The sequence below is a fragment of the Heterodontus francisci genome, chromosome 1 (genome assembly GCF_036365525.1).
Source record: "Heterodontus francisci isolate sHetFra1 chromosome 1, sHetFra1.hap1, whole genome shotgun sequence".
In the NCBI taxonomy this organism is placed as follows: Eukaryota; Metazoa; Chordata; class Chondrichthyes; order Heterodontiformes; family Heterodontidae; genus Heterodontus; species Heterodontus francisci.
Genome location: NC_090371.1, coordinates 22,137,269 through 22,159,348, shown reverse-complemented (window position 1 = coordinate 22,159,348; position 22,080 = coordinate 22,137,269). Strand labels below are relative to the sequence as shown.

The window sequence follows — 22,080 nt, the reverse complement described above, 5'->3', positions numbered from 1 at the left end:
GTGGCAAAATTAACATGCATCATTCTTGGCAGGTGGGGCCCTGCATGATACTGTCCTTGATTAATCCATGTCTTTTTAAAGGACAATTAATACTGTCCGTCAGGACTTTTTCCAATGATTTGACCACTATCGAGGTTAGGTTGACTGGCTTGTAATTACTCTGTCTAAGCCTTCCTCCCTTTTTAAACTATGGTACAATGTTAGCAGTCCTCCGGCACCACACCTGCAGTCAGAAAGGATTGAAAAATGATAGAGCTTCTGCTATTTCTTCCCTGATTTCCTTTCATCTGGGCATGGTGGTTTATCTACTTTCAATGGTGTTAAAACATCTTTTTATTTCCTCCTTAATTACAATGTCTGCTTTGCACCCTCCCCTTATTTGAAAAGATGCAAAGTATTCATTAAGAACCATGCCCTCATCTTGCATCTCCACCCACAAGTCAACTTTCTGGTCTTAATCTTCCCTTAGTTATGCTTTTGTATTTTATGCATTTTTAAATGTCTTTGGGTTTTCCTTGATTTTATTTGCCAATTTTTTTTCATGCCCTCTCTTTACTTTCCTTTTGAATTTACTTCTGCACTTTCTACACTCCTGTATGCTTTCTACAGTATTGAGCTCATTGCATCTGCTTTAAGCTTTCTTTTCTGCCTTATCCTATGCTGTATGCTCGTTGACATCTACTGGGGGGTCCAGATTTGTGAGTCTCACCCTTTTTCTTTGTGAAAACATTTGTTCCGAACCCCCTTTAACTGCTCCTTGAATGCCTCACATAATTGACACTTGTGGCTTGAATGTTGCCTTGACCTAATTAGTCTGAAAATTATACAAGAACTGGTATAGATTGTGACACACTGCTTCATTATTGGAGGAGCTTCAAACTTAGCTGAACATTGTGGAATTGTCAGCAAACAGTCTATGATTGTAGTGAAGACAATTCTATAAGGAACGCCTGTAACAATGTCCTGGAAGCTACGATGATTGGGCTCGAACAATCACCACCATCTTCTTTTACATCAGGTGTAACTCTAGCTGCTGGAGAACTTTCCCCTTCAGCAACCTTTGAAAGATTGTGAATATCCAGGTCAAATCACAAGGGGTAGCACTGTTACAGCCATGGGCTATGCCACCATACAAGTAGATATTGGTCAGTGTGAGCCTACTCTGGCAGGTAAGGGGCATGAGATCAATTTATGGAAGCAAGTGATGCTACTGAACCAGAGTAAGTACTGGAGGCAGACCCAAATTTGTAAAAATGATTTTACAATATGCACTTTGTAAACAAAATACAATAAAGCAAGACTATTTTTTGTTTTACTCTGCAGTCATTAAAATTGACATCGGCGACACCACTGAAATTTTCCACTTAATTTTAAATATTGTCTAACATTCAGAAAAGTACAATAATTTCATAGTAGGCTGAAGTTTACAGCGAGTTTCTTCCTCAGTACAAAGGAAGTTTCTAAAATTTGTGCTTACAAGACCAGTATTACAGGGGAGAAAGAGAATCAGAAATAAATATAGCAGCAACACCTATATTTTCTACTAGCTCCAAAATCAATAGCAGCACAGCATCTTACCTACTATCTGTGCAATTGGCACTTGTACAGAAAATAAATTACATATGGAAATGACAAGTCCCAAACCTCAAATTATGTGCAAAGAAACAATATAATGACCATGCTATTCTTTTAATTAAATTATTAAGCTTTCATTGGGATAAGAAATTGAAGCACTACTCAAACTCCAGTTCACTTTTGACTGGTAGAGCCTCACTTTTAAACATACGGACCTTACTGCCAAAACTAATCTGTGATTTGCAATTTAAACACTTGAATAACAAACCTGTACTGCTAAATGGAGAATTCAATGCCACCCTAATTCCACTTCCCCGTAATTTTTTTTCTTTCCCCTAAGGCAACAACTCCAAAAGCACAAGATTTGACAACACAGTGATACTGATGCATTTAAAGCACACTTAATTTATGATTCATAGTTTTTGAAGCACAATGTCTGACATTGCTGAGACACAAGGCTTAATATAAATGTATCTATTCATTTATTGCTGCAGTTATCAAATAGTTATAGAATTATCTGACATAAATGAACATTCCTGGTAAAGAGAATTACAACTTCTACATCAGCATGCAGAAGAAATTAGAAGACTGTTTTTCTTGACTGAGAAATGTGCAAGGTTTCCCCTACCAGAGGATAAAAACAGTGCATTCTGCCTTAATGTTAAAGTGAAACCCAGCTTTGCACCCTTAAAAGCCTCCCTTACACAAGTCCCTTTTTACTGGAAATTCTGACCAGAAAAAAAGCCACCCAAATTGGCACTTAACGACTTGCAACAGCACTTAATTGTCCAGATTTAAACTTTCCCTGTTTATAGACAGCTGCTTTAATGCTGGCCTCAAGAGTGGTACCACTGCCATCAGCCCTGAGACATACAGCTGCAATCTGAATGTAAACTTACCAATTTCACTAAATCTGGCAAAAGTATGACTTCCCAGAAAGCCGGATTCTGTGACAGGTCTGCCGTGGGGCTGTAAGTGGAGACTCTACCACCACTCCAACACAGTTTTAAAGCAGCTAGAGGGCCTATCTGGCCTGTAAAATAGTTGCAGATCTCTCTTCTCCTTCAAGATGAAATGATTAAGAAAGTGATGTTCAAAAACCACAAAAGAAAAAATGATGCTTCTAAATCTAATTTAGAACATCAATTCTACAAATTCAAAACATGTTTTCTGAAGCTTTTAATTGTACCGAGTATAAATGTTGTATAGGATCATTCAAATTTAAGTTTCTAATATCTGTGCTGTGGATGACATAAACTAGTTAAAATCCACCATATTGATCTTTTTAAAATCATGAAATAAGCTTGCGATGATAAAACCTCTGATCTAGTCACTATTACCAAGGGTTGAAGATGCTATTTTCTAAAAGTAATTTTATTTTCCTTGCTCTGATTTTCTCCCTTTTCTCTAGTGAGGCTTTTGCCCTCTGCTAGGGTCGGGTTCCACAGGCAATGGCCTTTCGACACCTCAGCCAAGCAGTCATTCTTCATGTGATCCTGGACACTGTGTTGATGTGCCATGCGATATGCTTAGCTCAGTCCTGTTCTCATCCAACATCTATTTTCTCAACATAGACTGCCAGATAGCGACCAGAAGAGGGAACTCCAGTTAATAATTTCCTTCGTCTTGAGTATTCAGGCCATAATTTGGTACCCTGCCTGAGAGCAGCTAACGCAACACAGACCACAGAATCAAACCTGACACTTTCTAGTCCGTATGGCAACTGGGGCTATGCATTTATCCACCAGGACAAAGAGTGGGTTGCTCAGTAATTTCCTGATCCCAAACTCCATCTTGTGGCAGTGCCTACTGAAGGTAGCGACTGTTTCAAGTTCATTCAAAAATCCCATTTTAGCTGCAGAAATCCAAGTAAACTCAACAAGAAATAAAAAGACCTGAAGTACACAGATGCACACACAAAAGGAGGAAGAAAAAATAAATCACACTTGCAACTTAGTGTATAGTTGAAAAACACAAAAACATGCTCTGCTGTTATCTACCATTGCCTGGTTTCCAGAAACCCTCATTTTGTTTTTTTAAGACTCCAATTGAGGTTTAGGATAGGAAAAAATCATAAACACAAAAATAATATTGCAGCAGTTTAGTCCTGCAAAAAACAGGGCACTTTACTGTTTCCCCACCAAACTTTGCTCAGTGTCCAAGGTTCAGCTGATTAATTGTCAAAAAAATCCAAAGTACAAACTCTACAGATGGAAAGGTGCTGGGAAACTGCAACCATCTCTATCAGTCACATTCTCAGAACACAACTCCAGAAAACTGCGTAGATGTGCGCAGTGAGCATGGAGAGAGTAATCAGTAAGGTAGTGTGCTAATGTCCTCTCGAACAAAGATGCCTGCAAGGTCAAGCACATCAGTTTAGAAAGTGTTCGTCCTGGGAGAGTGGAATATGCATCCCACTGGCTGGGGCATGGAATTTTCACATTGTTCTAAGGCTGAGATTTAACTAGACATTGTACTTGCAATGATTTCCAGAAGCTAGAGAATTAAGCCCCTGTAAGGAGACACAACTTACAACTTGGCTTTGTCTGCCCCACAACTGGTTCCAGTTTGCTCAGCATTCCAATGAGCTTAGTAATATAAAAGTGCAAGATATTCACATTGAAGGAAACCTTTTGTGTGTGCATAACTGAAAATGGGGACAACCATAAAACTTTGTACAAAAGGTAAAAGGAGAAAGTTACAAATCCAGACACATAATATAATTCCTAGTAACTATATAATCAATGTGGTTCCCAAGCTTTTAAAAAAGAGAGTGCATTACACCAGCGACCCGGGTTCAATTCTGGGTACTGCCTGTGTGGAGTTTGCAAGTTCTCCCTGTGTCTGCATGGGTTTCCTCCGGGTGCTCCGGTTTCCTCCCACATGCCAAAAGACTTGCAGGGTGATAGGTTCATTGGCCATTATAAATTGCCCCTAGTATAGGTAGGTGGTAGGGAAATATAGGGACAGGTTGGGATGTGGTAGGAATATGGAATTAGTGTAGGATTAGTATAAATGGGTGGTTGATGGTCGGCACAGACTCGGTGGGCCGAAGGGCCTGTTTCAGTGCTGTATCTCTAAACTAAACTAAACACTATAGATGCCATTGTGTTGTCATACAAGTTTTACTCACCTCTCAGGCAATCTGCAAGGGTCAACCTTTCTGATTTGGATTTACAAATGTGCACACGCACACAGATAGACATAGACAGACACAGACAGACATGCTGTGTGCTCAAGATTTTCCATGGTAAAGATGAGGCTTGATAGCTAGTTGTACTATTTAACTCTCAAATAGCAAAATAAGGGAGAACCAGTCATAGAATGGGGGAGTGTTGCAGCACAGAAAAAGGCCATTCAGTAAATTAAACCTGTAATGTTTTTCACCTCATCAGCCATCTAATCTTCGCTCAATCCCTATATCTTGAAGAAGTCCTTTTCTAATATTGATCTTACGTTCTTCTAAGAGAATTTATCAAGAGATTCATAGATTTTTAAAATCTCATATTCTTGGGCCTGTGATGACTTTTTTATTTTAAAGAATTTTAAAAAATCTTTTTGCTCATGGTGAGGGATGCTAGTTTTGGGAAATGCAACACTTTTCCATTGCTAGCATCACACACTTGAGCAGAAGTGAGGTATAGCATTGTGAGCTGCAGGGTAAAGTTGCTTCTATGCTGACCCAAATATTTGCCTAAGTGCTAATCTCAGTATAGTACCCGCTACTATATCAATGTAATATTTCACTATTTCCTCAGCAGCCATCCTGGAGTGACGCTACCGTATTATATGTAATTCTGTGCTATGGGCCCACACTGAAAATGGGTTAAGACTCTCCAAACACACAAGCAAAATACTGCGGCTGCTGGAAATCTAAAATAAAGACAGAAAATGCTGAAAATACTCAGCAGGCCAGGCAGCGTTAACTCTGTTTCTCTCTCCACAGATGCTGCATTTCCACAGTATTTTCTGTTTTTATTTCAGACTGTCAAAACTCATTTCACATAGTACCTTTACATGCACTCAGTAATGAGTTACTGGAGAGGAAAGGACAGTATACCAATCCACTGCATTACCCATTAGTTTTTACCTTGAAAGAGAATGGGCAAAGACAGGTTGGGGTGTCCTTTCCACTGAAAGTGACTCACTGACTACTGAACCAAAACATTTTCTGACCAGAATCATACAGCAGAGAAGGAGGCCATTCAGCCCATTGACCCTACTCTTTGGAAGAGCTAACCAATTGGTCTCACCACCCTGCTCTTGGCCCACATTTTTTCTTTTCAAGTACAGATCTAATTTCCTTTAGAAAGTTACTATCAAATCTGCTTCGACTACCCTTTCAGGCAGTGCATTCCAGAACACAACAACTCGCTGCTTAAGAAAAAATTCTCCTCATTTTCTCCTCTGGTTCTTCTTGTGAGAAGATGGTGGCAATTATATTCAAACACTGGATGTGGTTTCCATGTCAGATATGAGTGGATTAGATGACCAGCTGTCATTAGTCACTGGTCCCTTTGCCTGCCACAGGTGCTACTGTCTTCTTTTCCATTCACTGAAGTAAGCAAAGCTCCTCATTTTCAACTGCTTCTGCATCGTCTTCTTCCTTCAGGGCTTCCTCTGCCTCTTCGTCTGGTTGTGGTTCCCTGCCGGTCAGCTTCTCCCGGAGCTCCATGAGCAGGTCACGGCTCTCGCTGGCTGGTAGATTGCTAAGGTAGTACTGCGGTGCAAACTCAATCAGCCTAGGAGAAAAAAAAGCAAAATCCAACAAACCAGTGTCAGAATTCACAACTTTTAATGGATTTACTCTTCTCGGAACAGCTCAAGAGCAACAGGGTATACATAGTATTTACAGCACAGAAACAGGAAACTCGGCCCAACAGTTCTATGCTGGTGTTTATGCTCCACATGAGCCTCCTCCCACCCTTCTTCATCTAACCCCAATTAACCTCTTTGTTCTGCTAATTTCTGGTAAATTTTGCTATCATTAAAAACTTCAATGCCACTATATCCTTTCTATAATATGGAAACCAGAATTATTCACAGTACTCCAAGTGTGGCCTAACCAAGGTTCTATAGAAATTTAATATAACTTTACTGCTTTTCAATTCTATCCCTCTAGAAATTAATCCTAGTGCTTTATTTACTTTTATTAAATATTGCATTATCCTGCATCACTATGTTATGTATCTGTATCCCTGATCCCTCTACCCAATTTAGACATTATTTTCCAAGGGGTTTGTGGTCTTCCGACCAATCAGTACCATCTCACATACCATCTATACCGAAGATCATTTGCCAATTATATGCCGATTCTGCAAGTTTATTATAAAATATGAGTTCCATTCATTCAACACAGCAGCACCAAAATATTTAAAAAAATAAATTTGATATTTCAAGAAACCCTCATTGCATCAATTTACTTTATATTCTGTGAATGTAACATTTTATATTCCAAGAATAAATTGAGTGAAAATAATTGCTCCAATATCACATGTACGTTTCTGTTTTGGACTTACATCTGGATATAAATCTTTGTCAGCTAAACTCTGACAGAAGGACAAAGGGCTCAAAGATTCAAACTAATAAAAAGCAAATTTAGTTTTGATGTTTGGAAATTATTCTTCAGCCGAAGAAGGATTTGGAAGGAGCTGGGAACAGCATTGAAGGCAAGCCCAATGATAAACATTTTAATATGACAAAACAAGGTAGATGGGTTACCGTCAGGGGAAGGAGAGGGAACCAGCAGGCAGTGCAGGGATCCCCTGTGACCGTTTCCCTCAACAACAGGTATACCGTTTTGGATACTGTTGCGGGGGACGACTTACCAGGGGTAAGCAATGGGGTACAGGTCTCTGGCACAGAGTCTGTCCCTGTTGCTCAGAAGGGAAGGGGGAAGAGGAGCAGAGCATTAGTCATTGGGGACTCCATAGTTAGGGGAACAGATAGGAGGTTCTGTGGGAACGAGAGAGACTCACGGTTGGTGTGTTGCCTCCCAGGTGCCAGGGTTCGTGATGTCTCGGATCGTGTTTTTGGGATCCTTAAGGGGGAGGGGGAGCAGCCCCAAGTCGTGGTCCACATAGGCACCAACGACATAGGTAGGAAGAGAGATGGGGATTTAAGGCAGACATTCAGGGAGCTAGGGTGGAAGCTTAGAGCGAGAACAAACAGAGTTGTTATCTCTGGGTTGTTGCCGTGCCACGTGCTAGCGAAGCGAGGAATAGGGAGAGAGAGGAGTTGAACACGTGGCTGCAGGGATGGTGTAGGAGGGAGGGTTTTGGTTTCCTGGATAATTGGGGCTCTTTCTGGGGTAGGTGGGACCTCTACAAACAGGATGGTCTTCACCTGAACCAGAGGGGTACCAATATCCTGGGGGGGAGATTGCTAGTGCTCTTCGGGGGAGTTTAAACTAATTCAGCAGGGGGAGGGGAACCTAAATTGTAGTTCCAGTGTACAGGATGTTGAGAGTAGTGAGGTCAGGGATAAGGTTACAAGGACGCAAGAGGGCACTGGCAAGCAAGAACTTGGTTTAAAGTGTGTCTACTTCAACGCCAGGAGCATCCGGAATAAGGTGGGTGAGCTTGCTGCATGGGTTGGTACCTGGGATCTCGATGTTGTGGCCATTTCGGAGACATGGGTAGAGCAGGGACAGGAATGGATATTGCAGGTTCCGGGATTTAGATGTTTCAGTAAGAACAGAGAAGATGGTAAAAGAGGGGGGGGTGTGGCATTGTTAATCAAGGAGAGTATTACGGCGGCAGAAAGGACGTTTGAGGACTCGTCTACTGAGTTAGTATGGGCCGAGGTTAGAAACAGGAGAGGAGAGGTCACCCTGTTGGGAGTTTTCTATGGACCTCCGAATAGTTCCAGAGAACGGCACAGTGGCGCAGTGGTTAGCACCGCAGCCTCACAGCTCCAGCATCCCGGGTTCAATTCTGGGTACTGCCTGTGTGGAGTTTGCAAGTTCTCCCTGTGTCTGCGTGGGTTTTCTCCGGGTGCTCCGGTTTCCTCCCACAAGCCAAAAGACTTGCAGGTTGGTAGGTAAATTGGCCATTATAAATTGCCCCTAGTAGAGATAGGTGGTAGGGAAATATAGGGACAGGTGGGGATGTGGTAGGAATATGGGATTAGTGTAGGATTAGTATAAATGGGTGGTTGATGGTCGGCACAGACTCGGTGGGCCGAAGGGCCTGTTTCAGTGATGTATCTCTAAACTAAAGATGTAGAGGAAAGGATAGCGATGATTCTCGACAGGAGCGAGAGTAACAGGGTAGTTGTTATGGGGGACTTTAACTTTCCAAATATTGACTGGAAATACTATAGTTCGAGTACTTTAGATGGGTCAGTTTTTGTCCAGTGTGTGCAGGAGGGTTTTCTGACACAGTATGTAGACAGGCCAACCAGGGGCGATGCCACATTGGATTTTGTACTGGGTAATGAACCCGGCCAGGTGTTAGATTTAGATGTAGGTGAGCACTTTGGTGATAGTGATCACAATTCGGTTAGGTTTACCTTAGCGATGGGCAGGGACAGGTATATACCGCAGGGCAAGAATTATAGCTGGGGGAAAAGAAATTATGATGCGATTAGGCAAGATTTAGGATGCGTAGGATGGGGAAGGAAACTGCAGGGGATGGGCACAATCGAAATGTGGAGCTTATTCAGGGAGCAGCTACTGCGTGTCCTTGATAAGTATGTACCTGTCAGGCAGGGAGGAAGTTGTCGAGCGAGGGAGCCGTGGTTTACTAAAGAAGTTGAAGCGCTTGTCAAGAGGAAGAAGGCGGCTTATGTTAGGATGAGACGGGAATGCTCAGTTAGGGCGCTTGAGAGTTACAAGCTAGCCAGGAAGGATTTAAAGGGAGAGCTAAGAAGAGCGAGGAGAGGACACGAGAAGTCATTGGCGGATAAGATCAAGGAAAACCCTAAGGCTTTCTATAGGTATATCAGGAATAAAAGAATGACTAGAGTTAGATTAGGGCCAATCAAGGATAGTAGTGGGAAGTTGTGTGTGGAATCAGAGGAGATAGGGGAAGCGTTAAATGAATATTTTTCATTAGTATTTACAGTAGAGAAAGAAAATGTTGTCGAGGAGAATACTGAGATACAGACTACTAGGCTAGATGGGATAGAGGTTCACAAGGAGGAGGTGTTAGCAATTTTGGAAAGCGTGAAAATAGATAAGTCCCCTGGGCCAGATGGGATTTATCCTAGGATTCTCTGGGAAGCCAGGGAGGAGATTGCAGAGCCTTTGACCTTGATCTTTATGTCGTCATTGTCGACAGGAATAGTGCCGGAAGACTGGAGGATAGCAAATGTTGTCCCCTTGTTCAAGAAGGGGAGTAGAGACAGCCCTGGTAATTATAGACCGGTGAGCCTTACTTCGGTTGTGGGTAAAATGCTGGAAAAGGTTATGAGAGATAGGATTTATAATCATCTTGAAAAGAATAAGTTCATTAGAGATAGTCAGCACGGTTTTGTGAAGGGTAGGTCGTGCCTCACAAACCTTATTGAGTTTTTTGAGAAGGTGACCAAACAGGTGGATGAGGGTAAAGCCGTGGATGTGGTGTATATGGATTTCAGTAAGGCGTTTGATAAGGTTCCCCATGGTAGGCTATTGCAGAAAATACGGAAGTATGGGATTGAAGGTGATTTAGTGCTTTGGATCAGAAATTGGCTCGCTGAAAGAAGACAGAGGGTGGTGGTTGATGGCAAATGTTCATCCTGGAGTTTAGTTACTAGTGGTGTACCGCAAGGATCTGTTTTTGGGCCACTGCTGTTTGTCATTTTTATAAATGACCTGGATGAGGGTGTAGAAGGGTGGGTTAGTAAATTTGCGGATGACACGAAGGTCGGTGGAGTTGTGGATAGTGCCGAAGGATGTTGTAGGTTACAGAGGGACATAGATAGGCTGCAGAGCTGGGCTGAGAGATGGCAAATGGAGTTCAATGCGGACAAGTGTGAGGTGATTCACTTTGGAAGGAATAACAGGAATGCAGAGTACTGGGCTAATGGGAAGATTCTTGGTAGTGTAGATGAGCAGAGAGATCTTGGTGTCCATGTACATAAATCCCTGAAAGTTGCCACCCAGGTTAATAGGGCTGTTAAGAAGGCATATGATGTGTTAGCTTTTATTAGTAGGGGGATCGAGTTTCGGAGCCACGAGGTCATGCTGCAGCTGTACAAAACTCTGGTGCGGCCGCACCTGGAGTATTGTGTGCAGTTCTGGTCACCGCATTATAGGAAGGATGTGGAAGCTTTGGAAAGGGTGCAGAGGAGATTTACTAGGATGTTGCCTGGTATGGAGGGAAGGTCTTACGAGGAAAGGCTGAGGGACTTGAGGTTGTTTTCGTTGGAGAGAAGGAGGAGGAGAGGTGACTTAATAGAGACATAAGATAATCAGAGGGTTAGATAGGGTGGATAGTGAGAGTCTTTTTCCTCGGATGGTGATGGCAAACACGAGGGGACATAGCTTTAAGTTGAGGGGTGATAGATATAGGACAGATGTCAGAGGTAGTTTCTTTATGCAGAGAGTAGTAGGGGCGTGGAACGCCCTGCCTGCAACTGTAGTAGACTCGCCAACTTTAAGGGCATTTAAGTGGTCATTGGATAGACATATGGATGAAAATGGAATAGTGTAGGTCAGATGGTTTCACAGGTTGGCGCAACATCGAGGGCCGAAGGGCCTGTACTGCGCTGTAATGTTCTATTCTATGAAACACACTCGGACAACGTCAGAATAGAGTATAAAACAAACTGGAAGATTACAACTCTATTAAAAAGCAGCCAACACAGATTCAGAAGGGGGAAGATCCTGCCTGACCAACTCCTTGACCTTTTTTCAAGGAAGTGATACCCAAGAGAACTTTGGAAAATCCTATGTGGCAGACCGACACATGCAAAAACCCTCTGTCACAGTTTCATACCAAAGACTACTCAAAGTTTAGGAGTGGGCTCAAGGTAAAACCTGTAAAATTGGCTGATGTATATGAAACGTTGAGTATTGATATTGGGCTGTGGTGCTAAATGTAGTGTCCCATCGGTCAGTTTTCAAATTCTTGCTGTTTCTAGTTATAATAATAACTTGAATTCAGAAGCTCATAGTAAATAGAACCAGACACCAAAACAGCACACAAGTCAAAGAATGACACAATCAATCAGTAAGCGTTTTGTTTGTGCCAGAAAGGAATCATCACCAGGTTGTTAAGATTGAGGTCTGAACAGGGAAGCTGTGAAGTGAAAGCAATCATGAAAACTGATGAATCTGCTTGGTGATAAGCATGTAAAAAATTACAGTGAGCCATTGCCTGTAAAATTAACTTAAATCTGTCAAAGAGTATTAGCTATCCTCACAGTTTGGGGTGTCACCAGAATCCTCTAATTACGAAATGGCGTCACTACACACTCCCAGCCCAAGTATAGTATAGTATTCTTTGTGGGCTACTTAACTTTTATCTTGTAAGAAAATATAAGACAGATCTTGATGAAAAAAAAAATTCCCAATATAGAAATTTAGTGAGAATGTGATATGCTGGCAGTAATGACTCGCCCGACATCCCCTGTAACATACACACACACACACTAACTCCAAAGACCAGAACCATTTCGTAGCATTCTTACATTTCAGGATGAATCTCAGAGACAACGCTGATGCAGTTGTCTTGGAAAATGGTGAACTCGTGATACAGGACCCAGGAGGGAGGCCGGGGCTGAGGCTTCCTGGTGAGGTAACATGATAAAGGATGCAGGTGAGCTACATGCTTATGATTCAGCATCAGGTAATTCCCAGAGCCATCCACATCTCTTGCTACCTAGAAACCGGGTTTGTTTTTTTTGTTTGGGGGGGGGGGGGGGGGGGGGGGGAGGGGTAACAGGAGGAAGGGAGCAGAGGGGAAAGAAAAAAATTACCATTATTAACCAGTTAAATTAGAAGTGCTTCTTGAATTTACCGTTGAATTAAATAGTTACCAGTACATTAGGAATAAGACAACAGCCTCACCCTGTGGGGTGCCCTCAAGGTGACATTTTAAAGATCTATTTATAAACATGTGTCATAAATAACGGCAACACATCAATGGGAATGGTAGCGCAGTGACTCTGTTACTGCACTAGTAATCTTGAGGCCTGGACTAATGATCCAGAGACAAGGGTTCAAATCCCACGACTGCAGCTGGGGAATTTAAATTCAGTTAATTAAATAAATTTGGAACAACAACAACTATGAATCTATCGTATTGTTGTAAAGACTCATCTGATGCACTATGGTGCTTCAGGGAAGGAAATCTGCCATCTTTACCTGGTCTGACCTACATCTGACTCCAAACCTACAGAAATGTGGCTGACTCTTAACTGCCCTCTGAAATGGCCTAGCAAATCACAGTTGTTATGAAGGTAGCTCACCACCACCTTCTCAGCCAGCAACGGCCATACCCCGTGTCAAGGAATAAAAAAAATTGCAATGAGTAAAGGGCTTGCGGAAAATCATTTCTCCGAGGATCTTCAGTACCATTACAACTAATGCCAAACCGACTACAAAGTGCAGCTACTAGGGAAAAGCTTCTTCAAAGCAGGTTTAGGGGTACCTTATTACATAGGATTACAATGGCACAAAATGGGGCCACTTGGCCCAACCAGTCCATGCCAGTGTTTATGCTCCACTCGAGACTCCTCCCATCTTTCTTCATCTAAATCTATCATTGTAACCCTCTATTCCTTTCTTCCTCATATGCTTGCCTAGCTTCCCCTTAAATGCATCGATATTATTCCCTTCAACCACTCCCTGTGGTAGCAAGCTCCACATTCTCACCAATCTTTAGATAAAGAAGTTTCTTCTGAATTCCCTATTGGATTTCTTGGTGATTATCTTATATTGATGGCCTCGAGTTATGCTCTTTCCACAACAGGAAACATTCTTTATGTATCCACTCTATCTTCATAATTTTAAAAACTATAAGGTCACCCCTCAGTCTTTTTTCCCCAAAAGAAAAGAGACTCAGCCTGTTAATCCTTTCCTCATGTGTATATCCATGCATTGCTGGTATTATCCTTGTAAATCTTCTTTGTACCCTTTCCAGTGCTTCTATATCCTTTCTATAATATGGCAACCAGAACTGCACGCAGTACTCGAAGTGTGGTCTAACCAATACTCTATATAGGTTTAGCATAACCTCCCAACTTTTCAATTCTATCCCTCTAGAAATAAATCCCAGTCGCTGTTTTTTTTTAATAGCCTTGCTAACCTATGGCACAAACGTTAGCGATTGGTGTACTTGTACTCCCAAGATCCTTTTGTTCCTCTACTCCACCTAGTTTCAAACCTTCTAAGCAATACGTAACCTTCCTATTCTTCCCATCAAAATGTACTATCTCACACTTATCTGTGTTGAACTTCATTTGCCAATTGTTTGTGCTTTCTGAAAGTTTATTAATGTCCTCCTGTAAGTAGCTGCAGTCCTCCTGAGTATTGACTGTACGCCACCACCACCCCCGCCCACCCAATTTGGTGTCATCCGCAAATTTAGAAATTGCGTTTTTAGATCATTAATGTCAATTGTGAACATCAGTGGTCTCAGCACTGATCCTTACGGAACATCACTTCCCAACTTCTGTCACTTTGAATAACTCCTTTACTCTCACTCCCTACTTTGTCTTGAAGCTAGCTAGCAATCCATTCTGCCAATTACCCCTTAACCTTATTCATTAATCTATTATGGGACACCTTATTGAAGCCCTTTTGAAAATCCAGATAAATTACATCTACTGCACGACCATTGTCTAATCTATCTGTTACCTCCTCAAAAAATTTAATCAAGTTGGTCAAGCAAGATTTTCCCTTTTTGAAATCCATGCTGACTATTCATTATTATATTTTTCCTTTCTAGATGTTTTTCTAATTGCTCCTTTAGTGTGGATCCATTATTTTCACTATGTTATTGATGGAGCTCAGACTAAATATTTATTACTAACTTTCATCGGTCGAACCCAGCCTGCTGCTGGAAAAACATTTCCGTTCTCATGAATGGTCTGCCTGAAATATCTTTCTCTTGCTGATGCTGACCAGCCTCCTAAGCATTCTCAGGATTTTCACACTTTTTTAAAATTCCTAACAAAGGTCAATTAATCTGAATTGCAACAGCTCTAGTTTAATATTAAACTTAACTGACCAAAAAATATGCAGGTATTTCAATATTAAAATACATTTCTCAGATTACTTAATATTTCAAAATTCACTTTAACGAACTATCATCGAGCTTCGTAGCTTTTTTTAGTCTGTGGTTTTGCATTCGCAGTTGCAGTCTGACTGTGTGCCTTGGTTCAGAATGTTACACTTGAGACACATAGCTGTGCCTTCCCAGCAAATAGTGGAGACGAAACTAACAATTTCCATTGCTATGGGCAACTGTTAAGCTAACAGGATAAATCATCAGGCAAAGAATTCTGGAACCTTGTGTGTCGCATAGCTGATGGAGGAGCATCACCATGGCACGCTTGTCAAACATTACGCCAGTAACAATGCAAACAAGTCAGTGTTCCAAGAGAAGGCTGACAAGAACTGGTATGTAACATAGCTGAATTAAAAGGAACTATATATATAACCTACTAAAGATCTTTAACTGATGCCAGGCCTTGGAGGAGGAATTGTAATGGTGCCATATGACCACATACCTTAAGGAAGTAGCCAGAGATCAGAGCTCTCTTTATGTTAAGCACGTTTTCCTCCATTCCGAAGTTCGGTGGCGATACAGGCAGCTCAATCCTTTGCATCAGTTCCAACAGTTCATAGCGGACAACGTCAGCCAGCTTCAGAGCAGAATAACTCAGATAATTCTTCAGACACCACGTTTCATCTTCATTATCTACAAGCAGATTTTATAGGGGTAATGAGATATCACTGCCCTCTCAGCAGGTAATAAATTAAAATGCTTCAGATACAACATAGACAGCAATGGGCAGGTGGGACAGATCATGACCTTTGAAGAATTACTTTAGTTTGGGAGCACTCATGATTTTAGCCAGAGGCAAAAAAAGGGATAAAAAATACTGGAAATGTTTAAAAGATAAATAAAAACAAGAAATGCTGGAACCACTCAGCAGGTCTGGCAGCATCTGTGAAAAGAGAAGCAGAGTTAACGTTTCGGTCAGTGACCCTTCATCGGAACTGACAAATATTAGAAAAGTCACAGGTTATAAGCAAGTGAGGTGGGGGTGGGGCAAGAGATAACAAAGGAGATCTGCAAAGTGGTCACCCAGTCTGCGCTTGGTCTCCCCAATGTAGAGGAGACCACACTGTGAGCAGCGAATACAGTATACTACATTGAAAGAAGTACAAGTAAATCGCTGCTTCACCTGAAAGGAGTGTTTGGGGCCTGGGATAGTGAGGAGAGAGGAGGTAAATGGGCAGGTATTATCCCCCTGCGATTGCAGGGGAAGGTGCCATGTGACGGGGACGAGGTGGTGGGGGTAATGGAGGAGTGGACCAGGGTGTCGCGGAGGGAACGATCCCTTCGGAATGCTGACAGGGAAAGGGAGGGGAAGATGCGACTGGTAGTGGCATCACGCTGGAGGTGGCGGAAATGGCGGAGGATGATCCTTTGGATATGGAGGCTGATGGGGTGAAAAGTGAGGACAAGGGGAACCCTGTCACGGTTCTGGGAGGGAGGGGAAGGGGTGAGAATAGAGGTGCGGGGAATGGGCCGGACACGGTTGAGGGCCCCGTCAACCACAGTGGGGGGAAATCCTCGGTTGAGGAAAAAGGAGGTCATATCAGAAGCACCGTCATGGAAGGTAGCATCATCAGAGCAGATGCGTCGGAGACGGAGAAACTGGGAGAATGGAATGGAGTCCTTACAGGAGGTAGGGTGTGAAGAAGTGTAGTCGAGGTAGCTGTGGGAGTCGGTGGCCTTATAATGGATATTAGTAGACAACCTATCCCCAGAGATGCAGTTTTCCAGTTCGGGGCGGGAGCAGGAAACGGCACCGATAGAGTCATCAATGTACCGGAAAAAGAGTTGGGGGAGGGGTTGATGACATTGATGACTTGTATCGGTGCCATTTCCTGCTCCCGCCCCGAACTGGAAAACTTTATCAACTTTGCTTCCAATTTCCATCCTTCTCTCACCTTTTCATGGTCCATCTCTGACACTTCCCTTCCCTTCCTCGACTTCTCTGTCTCCATCTCTGGGAATAGGTTGTCTACTAATATCCATTATAAGCCCACCGACTCCCACAGCTACCTCGACTACACTTCTTCACACCCTACCTCCTGTAAGGACTCCATTCCATTCTCCCAGTTTCTCCGTCTCCGACGCATCTGCTCTGATGATGCTACCTTCCATGACGGTGCTTCTGATCTGACCTCCTTTTTCCTCAACCGAGGATTTCCCCCCACTGTGGTTGACGGGGCCTTCAACCGTGTCCGGCCCATTCCCCGCACCTCTACTCTCACCCCTTCCCCTCCCTCCCAGAACCGTGACAGGGTTCCCCTTGTCCTCACTTTTCACCCCATCAGCCTCCATATCCAAAGGATCATCCTCCGCCATTTCCGCCACCTCCAGCGTGATGCCACTACCAGTCGCATCTTCCCCTCCCTTCCCCTGTTAGCATTCCGAAGGGATCGTTCCCTCCGCGACACCCTGGTCCACTCCTCCATTACCACCACCACCTCGTCCCCATCCCATGGCACCTTTCCCTGCAATCGCAGGAGGTGTAATACCTGCCCATTTACCTCCTCTCTCCTCACTATCCCAGGCCCCAAACACTCCTTTCAGGTGAAGCAGTGATTTGCTTGTACTTCTTTCAATGTAGTATACTGTATTCGCTGCTCACAGTGTGGTCTCCTCTACATTGGGGAGACCAAGCGCAGACTGGGTGACCGCTTTGCGGAACATCTCCGCTCAGTCCGAAAGCAGGACCCTGAGCTTCCGGTTGCTTGCCATTTCAACACTCTCCCCTGCTCTCATGCTCACATCTCTGTCCTGGGATTGCTGCAGTGTTCCAGTGAACATCAACACAAGCTTGAGGAACAGCATCTCATCTATCGATTAGGCACACTACAACCTGCCGGACTGAACATTGAGTTCAATAATTTCAGAGCATGACAGCTCCCCATTTTACTTTCATTTTTAGTTATTTTTTTCTTCCTTTTTTTTTTACATTCTTTTTTACATTTTTTTACAATCTTTTTTTTGCATTTATTTCATTTCATCTTAGTTTGCTCAGTTTGCTTACCCACTGTTTTTTTTCAGGTTTGCACTTGCTGCTGTTCAATATTCAAGTGTATTAACACCTAATCTGTACTAATGCTTTGTCTTTGCTCCGTGACCTTTTGGTCAGCTATGTGGCCTGGTCCAATCTAGACCTCCTTTGTTATCTCTTGCTCTTGCCCCACCCCCACCTCACTTACTTATAACCTGTGACTTTTCTAATATTTGTCAGTTCTGATGAAGGGTCACTGACCCGAAACGTTAACTCTGCTTCTCTTTTCACAGATGCTGCCAGACCTGCTGAGTGGTTCCAGCATTTCTTGTTTTTATTTCAGATTTCCAGCATCCGCGGTATTTTGCTTTTATTTAAAAGATAAATACCTACTAAAATTTCAGATTTAGGTGAGCCCCAATGAAGGGTTGCACCTGAAATATTAACCCATCTTTCACTTTCAGATGCTGCTTTCCCTTTGCACATTTCCTTGTTCAACTGTTCCTTCAGCTCACTTCAGCCATGCACTTTACCCCTTGGGTATGTGACGTTGCCCAAATCAATCCCAGGAAGTTAATCATATGACAAGTAAGTGATGACTGTTGGGAACAGGTATTGCTCATCTGGTAAGTCTTCACTGTGAATGCTGTTTTCTCAACAATAAACAAAGCAAATAGAAGACATTGTGGAATTTTATCAATATATATGAATAAGCAACTGAATTTTTATGTAATTCAGAATTAGAAATTTTCAGTTGGTCTGCCTAGGGAAGATACAGTACTAAAATATGACACACTGCTTTTGAGATAAGCATTATTAAATCAAGTGGTATACTATGCACACTGTTACAAGAGTTTTTTTTGAAAGCTTAGACTTCTTTGTGTTTTGAAAAACTGAGAAAAAGGATTTTTTTCTGTGAACATTAAATGCTGAAACTTGGGGTTTGAACTGAGTGAAACAGACTGCAAAATACCTGTTTCCAAACAACACAGCAGAGGAAATGACAGGTCACACGACTTGATTGTTAGAATTTTAGTTTCACTTTTGCATTGTGAAAGACCAGTGAGCTGGACAAGCAGCATACACTGAAATCTGCCTAGAGCTTGCTTGCAGACCAGAGGAAAGACCTCTCTCTCTAAAGGAAGACTTGTATCTCTTGGAAAGAAATCCTACATTTCAGGTGCGGCTGTGGTCTGCCTGGAGAGGAATAGACCCCTGGAGAGAGAGAAGACCCAAGAAAAGAGGAACTACTGCTCTGCAGAAAGGAAGCCACTGCATTTGAAAGGTAGCAGATTCCTACTGCCTCCAGTCTCTGACGAATCCCTGCCTCAAGAGTGATTCCTGTTGCCTCTTGTTTTTTTGGGAATTCCTGAAATCAAGAAAGCTTCTATTGCTAGGCTGCAAATTAAAAGCCAAGCAGACCTGTTACACCCTTTGCTGAAAGACCGGTGTGACACCTCCTGTAGATGAATTGCTTTGAATGCCTATCCATCACAGACTGTTCAACAATCTCGCCTGGAGAGACTTCGAGTGACATCCGACTATTCGAATCTGGGATACCTCACCTGACCGGAAACATTCTACCATAGCATGATCAACTCAATCATCTTTTTTTTCCTTTTTATTATTTTTTTCTTTTTATTTGCAAGAAACAGCTGTAAACCGAAACATCCTTTGACCCTGGTTAATTTTTTTTTTGAATTTATGTGCGCGCGCATGCGGGTTAGGAAGAAGTTGTTTGAAAAGAATCCTTTCACATATAGAGTTCTCACTATTTAAGACTTAACTTATTAATAAATAGTTAATTTTGTTGTTGTTTAAAGAAACCTGGTTTGGTGTGCTTTATTCTGGGGAACAATTTTAATTTTAATTTGTTTAATTAGGTTATTCTCCATTGGTAGGAAACTTTGCTAATATGCTATGACCTGTGGAGTAGTGGGACTGAATTAACAGTGCATTACTAGCATTAACTGCATTAACATTAGATTAACAGCAAAGAGGTTGATTATGTTGATGTGTGAATTTGAAGAAAGGTAGTGCTGGGGAATGGTACACTTTCTGTTTGGGCACCTTGGAGTCAGCATAAAGCACTATCAGATCAAATACAGCTAGAAGCAGAGTAACGCTCCCTCTTTTCACTGCCCCAGCAGAGTACCTTGGATCAAAATTTGAAAGAGCACCCAATAATGTCTGAATGTGACATTTTTCATTATTCACACCAGACTGTGAGGAAGACTGTCAATTTAATCCTGAATTAGGGGCAGTTTATTGCTGCAAGAACTTAGTTGAGAGTGCCCAGATACATTTCATTGTATAATGTCATGAAACATTTTGTCTAAAATGTCCTATGCATCACAGCTGACAAAACAAGTAGTACATTCCAAATTTTACAATACTCTGATTACATTTAAATAAAAAACACCTATACATTTGGGAATATTTACTGGACTTTACATTGTAAATTGTAATTAAAGTATTCCCCATGTGTCAACATCATTGTAATGAAAAGGAAATGTGTCCTATTATGACTTAAAACTGGGTTACCACAACTATTACAAGATGCATTCATCAAGATTTATTTAGAACTGAAATGGCTGATAAGAGATGATCCATCTATTTCATAAACTTGCCTGAAAAATGGACAGACAGCAAATAAAAATCATGGGCAGGGCAGGAGCCTAATACAATCACATGCACTCCACCCATTTGTACCAGGCACTGACCAGCCTAATCAACTGAAGTCCCTTGGTGGTCCCAAAATCAGAAACATGCGTCTTAGGACCCAGAAAAATTCCGGCATGCTCCCAGACCATTTAATTGGTCAAAATTACAATACACTTTTGACATGCTGAAATTTAACAATCGGGATTTTCACAAGTGATGGAAGATCCAAAGTGCCATTTTGCATAATGCACAAGTCAATGCAATCAGTCACAATCCAAGAGGAGAGTGGCAGATTTCTGCAAATGAACAGAACCAAGGAAAACACTATGATGCAACTGTCTCTGATTTTAAGATGCTAGAAATCTGAAACAATGCACAGGAGGTCAGGCAACATCTGTGGAGAGAATAGACAAGTTGATGTTTCAAACCTCAAGTCACTTTTGCATTGTGAAAGACCAGTGAACTGGACAAGCAGCATGCAGTGAAATCTGCCTGGGACTTGCTTGCAGATCAGAGAAAAGACCTCTCTCACTAAAGGAAGACTTGTATCTCTTGGAAAGAAGTTCTCCATTTGAGGTGTGGCTGTTGTCTGCCTGGAGGAGAGGAAAAGACCCCTGGAGTGAGAGAAGACCAGGGAAAAGAGGAATTGCTGCTCTCTGTGGATGAAGACTGCTTTGCAGAGAGGATGCCACTGCATTTGAAAGGCAAAGGGGAAATAAAGTCATTTCAGCTGTGGACACTTCATCAGAACTGGAGGATATTAGAAATGAATATCATTTACAAAGGAACAGGATGAAGGGAAGGGGGAAGAAAGAGAAAATACACCTGCTATTTAACCATCTTCTGCTTGCTACTAAATGACTTCACAGGCCATTTCATTTCTTGCATGTGTACGGATGCGTGTGTATCGGTGCATCCATGTCTGGGCCCGTGCCTCCATGTGTATGTGTCTGCATGTTTCGGTACTTTTTCTCCTTGTTTCCTTTGCTTTCCTTTTTAAAGGGCCTTTCTTCCATTTCTGATGAAGGCTTCAGATTTGAAACATCAACTTGTCTATTCTCTCCACAAATGTTACCTGACCTACTGTGCATTGTTTCAGATTTCTAGCATCTGAAGCGTTTTTTCCTTTCTCTTTTCCCTGGATAAAGTCCCTTCGACAACACTTAAACTATATGAGATTGCTAAGGACATAGGAAAAGTTAACTCAGAATATTACTTCAAAATAAATTGTGAAAGTAAAACCAGGGGATGCAAGCTCAAACTAGTGAAAGAAATTTTAGGAATATAAACAGGAAATTCTTCATTCAAAGATCAATGTGTGGAATAAAATTCTAGATAGATCAGTGGAAGCAAAACCCCTGGAATCACTTAACAAACAATTGGGTGCTACAGTGGGGCAGACTTTAGGGTCTCTTTGGATTGATGAAATAAGAAGGATGGATGCCTTATCTGTAATTATCTTGTAACCACGCTTTTCCTTCATGACACAAATGAAGTGGATAAGTTCTGTGGTAGTGTAAATTGTGCAGAAGGAATAGGCTTCAGGGATTGAGTGATGATGCCCCCAGGCATGTTTTATATCCTTGTGACAGGCCCAGTTTCTACTACACTAACTTAGGTAATGATACCATAATGCATTTAAAGTCAACC

General features: G+C 42.1%; 1 protein-coding gene across 2 annotated transcripts in view; it reads right to left on the bottom strand.

Moving 5' to 3' along the window:
• Positions 1-1,299: 1,299 nt before the first annotated feature.
• LOC137368292 (putative pre-mRNA-splicing factor ATP-dependent RNA helicase DHX32) overlaps positions 1,300-22,080 on the bottom strand; it is a 143,203-nt gene continuing 122,422 nt past the window's right edge. The window contains exons 10-12 of one of the 2 annotated variants that reach the window (XM_068028715.1): positions 15,238-15,428; positions 12,193-12,383; positions 1,300-6,317 (exon numbers count right to left, since the gene is read on the bottom strand). In XM_068028715.1, coding sequence (XP_067884816.1) covers positions 6,128-6,317; positions 12,193-12,383; positions 15,238-15,428 — 572 coding nt within the window. In that variant the 3' untranslated portion in view covers positions 1,300-6,127. The remainder of the gene's footprint in view (positions 6,318-12,192; positions 12,384-15,237; positions 15,429-22,080) is intronic. The other variant, XM_068028716.1, reaches the window with a different exon arrangement.